Source organism: Vespa mandarinia, chromosome 4 (genome assembly GCF_050613455.1).
Source record: "Vespa mandarinia isolate Hongniang chromosome 4, ASM5061345v1, whole genome shotgun sequence".
NCBI classification, from domain to species: domain Eukaryota; kingdom Metazoa; phylum Arthropoda; class Insecta; order Hymenoptera; family Vespidae; genus Vespa; species Vespa mandarinia.
In genome coordinates this window covers 5,230,465-5,243,043 of record NC_140813.1, presented here as the reverse complement: position 1 = coordinate 5,243,043, position 12,579 = coordinate 5,230,465, and the positions used below count along the sequence as shown (strand labels likewise).

General features: G+C 32.6%; 1 protein-coding gene across 5 annotated transcripts in view; it reads left to right on the top strand.

The window, feature by feature from the left end:
* The window catches only part of Oatp74D (Organic anion transporting polypeptide 74D), a 96,742-nt gene that overhangs the window by 80,623 nt on the left and 3,540 nt on the right, over positions 1-12,579 (top strand). For all 5 annotated transcript variants that reach the window (XM_035875963.2, XM_085656658.1, XM_035875965.2 and 2 more), the window contains 9 exons: positions 3,073-3,525; positions 3,898-4,280; positions 4,501-4,721; positions 4,877-5,017; positions 5,896-6,018; positions 10,262-10,426; positions 10,557-10,752; positions 10,973-11,123; positions 11,522-11,762. In XM_035875963.2, the coding sequence (XP_035731856.1) occupies positions 3,211-3,525; positions 3,898-4,280; positions 4,501-4,721; positions 4,877-5,017; positions 5,896-6,018; positions 10,262-10,426; positions 10,557-10,752; positions 10,973-11,123; positions 11,522-11,762 (1,936 nt within the window). In that variant the 5' untranslated portion in view covers positions 3,073-3,210. The remainder of the gene's footprint in view (positions 1-3,072; positions 3,526-3,897; positions 4,281-4,500; positions 4,722-4,876; positions 5,018-5,895; positions 6,019-10,261; positions 10,427-10,556; positions 10,753-10,972; positions 11,124-11,521; positions 11,763-12,579) is intronic.

Here is a 12,579-nt window from a genome sequence, read left to right as displayed (position 1 = left end):
AGTTACCACTGACGGTTTATGCGTACATACACATTCCTAAAGTCGGTATATGCGTAGATACAATATATATTATATATACGTGCATACATACATACATACATGCATACATACATACATATGTACATACATACGTATATATGTATATACCGATGCGTTGTGATTAGGCCATTAACGACGCTGTAAAATCCATTTGCAAACGTTCGCATCCTCTTCCGGAACTTTGTTATACAGTGGCCGCATGTCTGCGCGTATGCAAACGAGACATAAACATACGGTTCTTCGGCCTCGAGTTTCTCATGGGATCCCTTTTTAGCTTGCATTCTTCGAGATTCGATCGCATTCTCTTCTTTTAATACACGTATTTAGAAAATTCTTTATAACCTTTTAACAATATTCGATACCGTGGATACGATGTTCGTATGAATTATTTATTTTACCGAGTGTTTTAATTGAAAATAAATTTTTTAACGTGTCGATTAAATCCATTATGTATGTTTTTATTTATTTATTTTTGTATTTATTCATTTTCTTTTTTTTTTTTTTATTGAATATTTTTAATTCAATATTTTACATCTAAATAAGTAACTTAATATATAATACATTTTCTATCCTCGTATGTCTGATAATATAATGTAATAAGTATGTAATAGCATTGAGGAATTGATCAGTAATATATGTCAACATTTTCGATAAAATTAACAAATACTATTTATTGCAATTATTACAATATCTAAAAATATAATTTAAAAATATCTTATAAAAATTTATTATTAATTATATCTTTGAATATTATATTATATTATATAATATATATGTAATAATAATCAATACAAATATATTTTTCATTGATAATATCGATAATTTCCATAGATAAATATATTGGCTTAAATAACGACATACAAATTATGTATAATTATTTTTAAGTAGAAAGTTGTAAACTATTTAACACGATTCGATAGAAAGGATTTTGAGGTCTCGTCTCGTCGGATCGATCTGTCGACCGGTTTCGCGTCGTAGGAAACGAAGGCGAACGTAATGGCGAAAGTGACGAATCTTATTTCGCGGTCACCCGCTGTGTGTGTGTGCTGTGCTTGCAGGTAAATCGGCTCTCGTGCGTTCTAGTATCTCTCTCTCTCTCTCTCTCTCTCTCTCTCTCTCTCTCTCTCTCTCTCTCTCTCTCTCTCTCTCTCTATCTCTCTATCTCTCTATCTCTATCTCTCTCACTCACTCACTCACTCACTCACTCACTCACTCACTCACTCACTCTTATTACTCGTACTTCTCGTACTCGTCGTCAGTGTCAGTGAAAACCGCATTGGCGAGATAGTAGTCAGTGCGATGGAACGTAAGGGAAATGAGGAAAGTCGGGCACGGACGAAAGTGAGAGGACTCACGTCTACAAGGTGTCTCGTGAACTTTCTTACTTACGTGGATGATCCTTTCACAAGCTTACCGATCGCATTAGTGAAAGATCGTTCTTTGACCGCAGAACTTCTATCAATTTTTACGATCGGATCATTCTCGTTCGTAAAGAAGAAAATAAAAAAAAAATATATATATATATATATTTCTTTTTTATTTGTACATTATACTTAGACCATAAACTCGAACAAGGGGAAGATATATTGTCGAAATTGTATTCGATTGACCAATAATTTACGTTGGATTGTTTAATATTTAATATTATAAATTAATGATTACTACAACATTGTTATAACTTATTATAGAATGCTACAATAATAATATATTGATTTTGGCAATAAGTAATATCGCAATTTCCTCTTAATATTTAATATTTATTCAGAGGAAATTGCGATATTACTTATTACCAAAAGATATTAATTTTTTTCATTGCCATTAGATATTAATTTCGTCTTAAAATCTAATATTAATGCTAATAGTATGATTAATATGAATATTATGTTTTTCTCTTTCTTTTTTTTTTCTTTTTTTTTCTTTTTTTTTTTTTCTTGTAATAGTATCGTTTATGTAGATATCGTTGTTTTTGCGGTTTTATTCGAATATAAAGTACTGAATATTTTAATATATAATCGCTCGTAAATATTCATATATAGGCCACAAGAAAACATGAAATGTGAAATAAAAATCAGTTTCATTAAAATCAATTGTAAATGAAGAATAAAATCAATTATTACTCGACAAACTCTTCAAAGCTTTCAATGATTATAATATTTAACTATATATAATAGTATATATATATATATATATATATATATATATATATATAAAACATATTGAAAGCATATTGATTAGTTTGAAAATAAACGAGCAAGTTAGTATCTACAAATAGAACATTAAATTATCTAAACAATTGTAATAAAGGTTCATGAATAATCATGGCGGACGTTATATGCAATTTTCTAAGCTGTCGTGACTCGTAGGTTAATACGCGTTCTTCTTTGTTCGCAAAATCTCGATAATCACGAGTCATGCGCTCTATTCGATCAGGATCGAGGTAGATCCAATCGATTCTCTCGAGAATTCCATAGAGCGATCGAGAAAGAGAGAGAGAGAGAGGGAGCTTGAATTCGTTAAAGCAAAAAGTTTCCTTTTTTACTAACATTGAGAAGAAAATATTCTAGTCCGATTAAATGAAAAATTATATTGGTAGTAAAAATATCAACAAACGAAAATAAATATTCGTTAAAAAAGAAAAGAACAAGGAAAAGGAAAACGTTGTTACAAATATTATCTCTAAAAATATAATGATATATGTATATGATAACGGTAATAATATAATACGGTTGATTTCATTCATTGCATTCACAAATTAAAACGTTCGTGCGTCAGTTCTCTATGAGAATGGTATTATTATTATTTTTACTATTGTTATTATTATTATTATTATTATTTTTATTATTATTAATAGGAGTAACAGTAATAATAATAGTATTAGTAATAATAGTAGTTTTATTTTTTTCTTCACGAATACATTAAGATTCTTTATCGAGATAAATAAGTATTAAAAAGAATAAGAAAGAGAGAGGGAGAGAAACAAGAAATCATAAAGAACAGAACCCGAAATAATATATTACAATTATTTTTACGTAGATCAACTCGATCGAGAAGGTGTCCTAGCAAGAGCAAGAGAAACGATTACTGCGAGAAAGAGGAAAAGGAAGGACGAAGGGGAAAAAGAAGAAGAAAAAGAAGAAAAAGGAAGAAGAAGAAGAAGAAGAACCGAGGACAATGGCGGGTGAGGACACACAGATTCTGGCGAATGGCACCGTCGAGGCTCTCACGATAATACCAGCAAAGATGGCCAATGGGAACGGCCTTATCTGTAGCAAGCATAATAACAATGGCTCAATACCAAATGGGAAGCTACATGAGATCGGAGCTGCCGAGAATGGGAAGCTGATCGTTCCTGACGAAAAATCGAGCAGCCTTCACACGGAATTCGATGACGCTGACGTTTCCTGTGGTTGGGGTCCATTAAGACCTCATTGGTTGCAATATTTTGCCACGAAGCAGGCCTTTTTAGTCACCTTTTGCATTACCTGGGTTAGTATCAATATTTATAGATTCCTCTAATTTCTTATCTCTCGTTGATGATAATAATACACATATATATATATATATATATATATATATATTTTTGTAATTTCACAATTACGCTGTCAAACTTGTCAAATATTAAACTAATATTAATATTAATATTAATGTTAATTGTTTTAATATTAATCCAGTAAATTTCGATAATTTGAATTCTCATTTTTGATTTGAAAAACTTACGAAAATAAATGAAATACTTCCTCTCTGTCGTACCATTTAAAGGGTTTAATTTAAAAATCGTAAAAAGTGACGACAGATCAGACTCCCAATTTTAATACATTCGAGCGTACATTAATTAATTTTATGTTTTTTCGGCCATAGGTCCTTCAAGGCATGTACTATACGTATTTCGTCTCGGTAATCACAACGATCGAGAAGCTCTTCCAAATCCAATCGAAAACGACGGGTATCATAATGTCTGCAACTGAAATCGGCCAGATCGGTTCGTCCCTTCTCTTAACGTATTACGGCGGCCAAGGTCACCGGCCTAAGTGGATCGCCTGGGGCATGATCCTCTTTGCCGTGAGCTCTTTCACCTGCTCGATGCCTCATTTCATCTTCGGCGAACAGCTGATCCAGCAAAACGAGATGCTTTTCAGCGGCGTCGGACCTGCTGGGGAATCAGATGGACCTAACAATACTGATCCAGTTCCAGCAAATCTCTGCAAGTTGCATGAACGACCAGAGAACAATACGCTCGATGAGTACGTATAATTTTGTGCAATCGTTATATAACACTTTATTGCTCGTTACTGTTCGTTACTGTTCGCCTAATTGGAAATAATATATTTCGTCATTATTTTGATTCAATCTATCTAGTTGTATAATGATTGTTATATACTATTGTAGAACGGACATTAAAACATTCGTTAAATATCATTTTTTTTGTTCTCTTTATTATTCTTTATTTTTCCCACATCATAGATGGATCTTGGGTACAACGGCACCACACGGTGATTCGATCGAATATTGCGAAGGTGACTTTCTAACAGAGCAGAGGATACAAAGCAAAATAACGGCAGTAGTCCTGGCAATATTTTTTGTCTCTTTGCTCGGTGTTGGAATGGGTCAAACTGCCGTTTACACTCTTGGCATACCATATATCGATGATAACGTTGCCAGCAGGGAAAGTCCCTTGTATTTCGGTAAGAGATTTAAAAAAAAATGATCTATTTTTATAACACATTGTATAATGTGTGCGTGTGTGTATGTGTTTTATCTTATAAAATTAACTTGAAGTATATTTGTCTATTTTTTTTTTTTTTAACTATTTCACATTTTGATCTTTTTCTATCGATAGCAATCACAATCGGTGTTAGGATTCTGGGACCAGCGTTAGGTTTCATCCTTGGATCACTTTGCACGATGCTTTATGCGGATCTATCTGTAAATCCACAAATCACGCCTACTGATCCAAGATGGGTCGGTGCGTGGTGGCTTGGTAAGTCCAAAAAAAAAAAAAAAATATATATATATATATATAACATGATTACAATAAAACTAATCCAACCTAATCATATTCCAAGTAATAATTTTACAATAAGTCATTCATAAAAATAATAAATTCATCTAGAAAATAAGAAAGACGGATTTTCTTTCGAAAAAAGGACAAAACAAAACTGAAGTAACCGACGATATTAAAAATTCGACGACTTTTAAATTTCACGAAATATTCTATCCACAAATGTGCAACATACATACAGTTCATATATATATGTATGTATGTATATATGTATGTATGTATATATACTCGTTTGTCACTGACTTTCCTTGGTATTATTAGTATTTCAATCGTTTTATTGTGCCGCAGATCTTTGAGAGCGTCGACGTAAAAATAATTCAAAGAATTTTGGTACAGGGCGTGGTAATAAACGTTTTAATGAATATAAGACAAAACGAAGTCTAATTATGATACCAAATTATCTTGAATATTTTTACTTATTTATTAGCTTAATAAAACGAAAGAGAAGGACAAAAATTGGATCGTACAAAATTGCAACGTCATATTAAGAAAACGTTAATATATATCTATATATCTTTTTTTATTTTTATTTCTTTTCTTTTTTTTTTTCTTTTTCTTTTTCTCTTTTTTTTTTTTTTTTTTTTTGTCATTTTCATAATACACATACGACGTAGAAGATTTAATTGACCAATCGAACAACGAGTAGATTAAAAAATTAAAAATAGTATTTATTTTTGGTTCTTCTTCCTCTTTTTTCTTTCTTTTACTTTTTTTTTTTTTTTGAACGACAAACGCTTGTAAAATACATCGAACGTGAATATAATCGTGACGTAAAGCATTCCTATTTTATTTTGAAGGTCTGGTGCTGATATCCGCGATGCTGATGTTGGTCAGCATAGGAATGTTCGCCTTTCCTACGCGTTTGCCGACGAGCAGAACACCGCCGAAACGAGCGGATGCCAAAAAACCTAGTCTAAGAGGTAAGTTCTGATTAATCTTGAGAGGAGAAAGAGAGGTGAGATGAGATGGGCTGGGATCGGATCGGATCGGATGGGATGGAATGGGATGGAAGAGAGAGAGAGATGGAGAGAAAAAGAAAGAGAAAGAGAGTCGGCGATCGTCCGTAAAATCGACGAGGCGTACGTTTCGCCATCCAAAAGAATGAGAAAGAGAGAGAGAGAGAGAGACTTGTTCGACCATCTTAATCCTTTAGTTGGCCATTAAATTTTTCTTACCTCTTAAAGGTCGGCGTACCGATAAAAAACTTGGAAGGATATAAAAATGTCGCCTCTCTCTCTCTCTTTCTTCCTCTCTTTCTCTTTCTCTTTCTCTTTCTCTCTCAAGTCCGTGGAAATGGGAAGATTTTAATCGGTCTTCTTTTTTTATACCTCTCCGATTTCACAAAAACCTTTAGCCAAAGTTCTTCCGTGGTAATTTAACGTGGACGTCATTTTTTGATCTAAAACTTAGCGCGAAAACAAGGGACTAATATTTATCTATATTAAAATATATAAAAATTATTTAAATAGATGTTGTGTATGTTTTGGTGATATTAACATTGAAAATAACGTCGATGCGCTCGTCGAATTTTTCATCATTATTATTATTATTATTATGAATATTATTTTTAAAATAAAGAAAAAAAAAGAAATAAAAGGATATTATTTCTTGTAGTTTATTTTTTATTATTAAAAAAGTCACGTGCTTCGATGAAGAAAAGGAAAGAAGAAGAATAAAAGGAAAAGGAGAACGACGACGACGACGACGACAACGACGACGACAACGACGACGACGAAAATCCTCTCGGTAAAATTTCGCGTCAGGCTCAGCCCATTTCGGCAGCCGGACCTCGAAGGCTAACGAGAATGCAAATAAAAAGCGGAGACAATGTGGTGCTCTTCGCAAGTTAATCGGCGCTTCCAGCGCGCTGAGTTTCGCCCACGGCCGAGATAATGAGTCCTCGCATAAGAATATTTATATCGCGGCACGACCGACCAGCCGGCCGCCCGGTGCCGCTCTCTTTGCAAAAGGAGCAAAGGTTAAAATATCGCGACGCAAGAAAAAAGACGGCTTCTTCTTCTTCTTTTTCTTCTTCCTCTTCTTCCATTTCTTCTTCGTCCTCTTCTTCTTCTTCTTCTTCTTCTTTTTCTTCGTCTTTTAATTTTTTTGCTTCTTCTTATTCTTCATCTTTTTCTTTCTCTTCCTCAAGTACGAATAAAAGCCTCAAGTATTACCCGCTACTACTACGAAAATATTGAAGTATTTCGAGAATTCGAACGAGAATGTTGATCATCTTGTAACACGGCTTTTTTTCAAATCAATTTTAATATTTCAAACATCTACTCTGTTTCGTTTGACGAATTTCTTTTTTCTTTTCTCTTTTATATTTTTATTTTTTTTTCTTTTTTTTTCTTTTTGTTTTTGTTTTTTGAAATCCTTTATCTTTGTTCTGTTTGATACATCGAAATCTTCCTTCGTTCTTTGCCTTTTTTTTCTTTTCTTTTTTCCTTTTTTTTCTTTTTTTTTTTTTTTTTGGTAATAGATGATAAAATAATGAGAATTTATTTATGAGAGATATCTCATGTGATAAGAATAAATTTATTATCGATTTAAAAAATAAAACAGAGATAACGGACTAGTCCGCTTTGCCTCGATTCAGTGCGTATTTAATTCTTTTTATATGTCGAACTTTATTTCACGTAAAATTACATTTATATCGAGCTTTCTTTCTTTCAAATTAATTTGAAATATAACATTTCAAATATATATATATATATATATATATATATATATATATATATATTCTAAGTTATTATTAAAATTAAAAAACAAAAAGATTTTCCAAAATATTATATCTTTAATAATTAAAAATTATATTCGAACGAAGTCGAAAGAAAACAAATTTTCTTCTTTTCTATTTTCTTTTTTTTTCTTTTTTTTTTTTTTTTTGAATTATTACACAAATTTTCGAATTTTTCTTTTTAAATAGAAAATAGAAAAAAGAAGCGAAAAATGTTATCTCTCGAAAGAAGCTTTCGGTATGACCACTAATAACTCAACGATGGAATGCACGAATATTCGCGATTCACGTCAAAAGACACGAAAAAGAGAACGAGAGAGGCAGAAAGACAGAGATAAATAGATAGAGAGAGAGAGAGAGAGAGAGAGAGAGAGAGAGAGACAGACAGACAGACAGACAGAAAGAGAAAGAGAGAAAGAGAGAAAGAGAGAGAGAAAGAAGGAAAGAAAAAAAGAAAGAAGATGAAAGAGCATAGGCGTGTTCGATCGAGCGAACGAAACGAAAAGGTGCCCGGACGTCGTAGGTACATACATAACGTCGTGGGGCAGGAAGGACGCAAGGAAAGAATGCCGTCGGCTTGTCCCTCGCGCGATCCTCGAAGCTGAAGCTCCTTCTCACTCGCGCGAGCAAGCATGCGCGCGGGTGCACACGCGTGATCGCGCACTCGAGCGTGCGTGCGTGCATTAACGCTAATGACCGACCGAGCGACTCGTGCACTCGTGCACAAGGTGGGGCAAGTTCACGGTCACGCGTCGTGCGTCGAGTGCGCACACAAATACATAGATTCCCATATATCTAAATGTATAAGAATCATATTCTACCACGCGCCCAGTCTCTTACCTTCTTCAATCCTCCCCTCGTCAACCTATTCACCCTATTAAATTTTCATAGGGATCGTTTATTCATTCGATCAGATAAAATCGAAAACAAATCGTTCAAAAGATACATTCATTTGTATTTATTTGAAATTGATTACGTTGAATCACAAATTTTATTGATTTTCTTTTTTTCTTTTCTTTTTTTTTTTTTTTTTTTTTTTTTTGGACGACCTTTAATAGGTCAATCTTGAAATATGTATATGTATGTATATATATGTATATATTAATATATTATTATTATTATTAAACGAATTAATAAACGTATCCCATAGGAAATATATCTTCTCGTGGGATATTTTTATTTTATAAAATATTAGATCAACGTTTTTATATTAGGATTCTTATTTTTCATAATTCATATTAAATTTCAATTCCTCCGGTATTAGGATGTATATATAGATTTTTCGAATGTAATAAAGTGATCCGATATATCACGTTCTAAGGAAAATGGATCTTCTTTGAAGATGATTTATAAATTTGCATGTTTACGCGTATCATTTCTAATTTTTCAAATATCACGTCATATTTCATTCGTCCTGAATAATTCTAGAATTAGATATCTCAATTTGTAAAATATAATAGAATGATACAACATATTGTATTTTAAGAAATAAGATCTTGTTAAAAATAATTTATAAACCCTACGAACTAACACTGTAAAGATATTGGTTTTTTTTTTTTTTTCAAAAATATCGTCAAATTTCGTTGTACTTTGAATCATCGCGAGTTTAAATTAGATATTTCAGTTTTTGAATGTAATAAAGTACCATGATACATTATATTCCAGGAAATGAATCTTGTTGTAGATAATTTGCAAACTTTCAACCCTAACACGTACCAATTCTGACTACATCAAATTTAGTCCCTCCAGGATTATACTGAACTAGATTCTAATTTAACTTTTGGTTATGTTAATATATCAAAACATTGTATGTTCGAAACATTAGATCCCATAGAAAACAGTTAATAAAATTTCCAAATGAATTTATCACGATAATTAACGTTATTGTCTTTTAACGATCGTTAAAGAAAAAAAGATTAGGTGGTGAATAGGCCGTAACGTAAAACTTAACGAATCGTTTAACGATCACCCTATATATATACTACACCTATAGCAGGGTTGTCGCGGTAATACGTGGAGCTCGATGTTGGTCACGTTTGTCTACTTAGGGTCTATGTACGGGACGTTTCTATGCGGGGTTGCCACGACTCTATGCTTGCCTTTTCTGGAAGGCTAGAAGAAGCCTCTTAGCCGCGTCGTTTCCTACGTACTACGCGTCTACATACATATATCCTTTCAATGTTTCTATAATAAATTTCTTTTAAAATTAATTTCTTTTAATCTTTCCAAATGAATCTCTGTAATAATTTTCAAGTTATTAAAAGAATCCAATCATTAAATCATAATAACCTATGTCCTTGTACTATTTTATCAATAAGAAGATTTAATAGAAAATTATTATTATTATTATTGTTATTATTATTATTATTTTATTTTATTTTATTTTTTTTTTTTTTTCTCTTAACAACTACATTTAATTACAGATTTTCCAAAAGCAGTTAAAAGGCTGCTAAAGAATGACATCCTGATGTTCAGGACAGCTAGCAGCGTGCTGCACATCCTGCCAATTGCAGGACTTTACACATTCTTACCAAAGTACCTCGAGAGCCAATTTCGCTTGCCAGCTCATCATGCTAACATGATATCAGGTATTGATCAATATCTACTATAATATCTAATAACGATCATTCATGAAATTCTCACATTGTAATCATTTTTCTTTTCCTTTTACTGTCTCTTTTTTTCTTTTTGTTTTTTTTTTTTCTTCTTTTTTTACAGGTGTCGGTGGTATTCTAGTTATGGGTCTGGGTATTATTATCAGCGGAGTGTTCATTCTAAGAGCGAAACCAAACGCTAGGTTCGTTGCAGCTTGGATAGCTTTCACAGCAGTCGTTTATGCTATCGGTATGGGCGTATTGATGTTCATTGGTTGTCCGATGGACGATTTTGCTGGTCTTGTCTCGCACTCCGATGGGTAAGAAATGAAATAATAGTAATCATCATCATCATCATCATCATCGTCATCGTAATGATCATCATCATCATCATCATCATCATGATAATCATCATCACCATCATCATCATCATCGTCATCATCGTTATGATCATCATCGTTCATCATCGTCTTTGATGAAATTTATTTGAATCATTATTTAGATATAATTTTCATTCATGTATCATCACTATTTTCTCAGAATATCGAGCTTCGAGCCAACCTGCGAGGCTAGCTGCGACTGCGATCGGAACAAGTTCAGCCCGATCTGTGGCGCGGATGGCAAAACGTACTTCTCCGCGTGTCATGCTGGCTGCTCGAATTACACGATAGCGGACGGGAAAGTGGCATCGGTATGTAAAGATATCTCTCAAAGATATGTATACATATGTGTGTACTTACATTTATATATATATATATATATATATATATATATATATATATATATATATTATAAATACACATTGATTCGGTGGAGGGAGTTAGGGTGGATTGGTAGATATGGTGGATGAGGTAGATGGTGTGGGGGGGAGCGGTTGGAGAGGGTTTTACATTAAATTGTTTCCAAAAGCAAAAACTTACGATAAAAAGAAAAATAAAAGATATAAAAAGAAAAAAGTTTATATATCGTTATAAGATGTTAACGTAATCATCCCGGCCACTTATTTTTCTTGTCTTATTTCATTTTATTTTCTTTCATTTAATTTCATTTCATTTTTTCCCTTTTCCCGTTCTTTTTCTTTCATTCCAGTTTTATAACTGCCAGTGCATCGGGCAGAACTTAACGATGCCGGAAACGACGAGCACAGCGACGATTGGTTACTGCCAATTGGAATGCAGTAATTTTTGGGTCTACATGATTCTCTTCTCGGTGTTCGTTTTTATTCACTCAACGAGCGAGGTTGGTTCCATGTTACTGATATTACGATGCGTGGATCCACGGGACAAGGCCATGGCCCTCGGTCTCATACAATTTGCTATTGGCTTGTTTGGTAATTATATTTTATTTTCTTATACATTCTAATCATTCCTCCCTTCCTTCTTTCATTCCTTACTTCCTTCCTTCCTTCCTTCCTTCCTTCCTTTATTTTTTTTCTTTTCCTTCCTACTCGCTTCTCAAGTAAAAGTACTATTACTCGCATGATTTCGCAATTACGCGCTTCACGTTTTATGGACACTGGGAACAACTTACTACGCTACTTTCTACACGTCTGGCCTCGCGACGTTAACCGTTATTACGCAAATCCAAAGACGTATAACAAATTTATTTTTTTTTTTCTTTTATTCCCACGTGCTAACGATACCTCCGAAAGATTTATCGTTATTCTCTTAATGAATCTTTTAGTCGATCGATTCGATAAATCATTAATTATCTTTTACATTGCTAGCTAAAGAGCATTCGTACATTTTTAAAAATTGAATAATTCGTCCGTTCGAAATAAACGGTGTATCGATCTTCATTGAAAAATATTAATTTTTTTGTTTTATTTTGTTGTATAAGAATCTAATATACATTCGATTACATGGATAAATCATTAATTATCCGTTACATTGATAACTAAAAGTGTACGTAGATTCTTGAAAATTGAATAATTTTTAATCTGTTAGAATGAACAGACTATTTCCATTAAATGTATTGAGTTGGTCAATAAATAATGTCGAAATTTTTAATAATTTGTATTTAAATAAATAACGCTAGTATTTTTTTATTAAAAATTTTTGATATCTTATATCTATATAAATAACGCTATATTAGTATATATTGAAAAAACGTTTGTGTGATATTTTACATCAAAATAAATAACACTA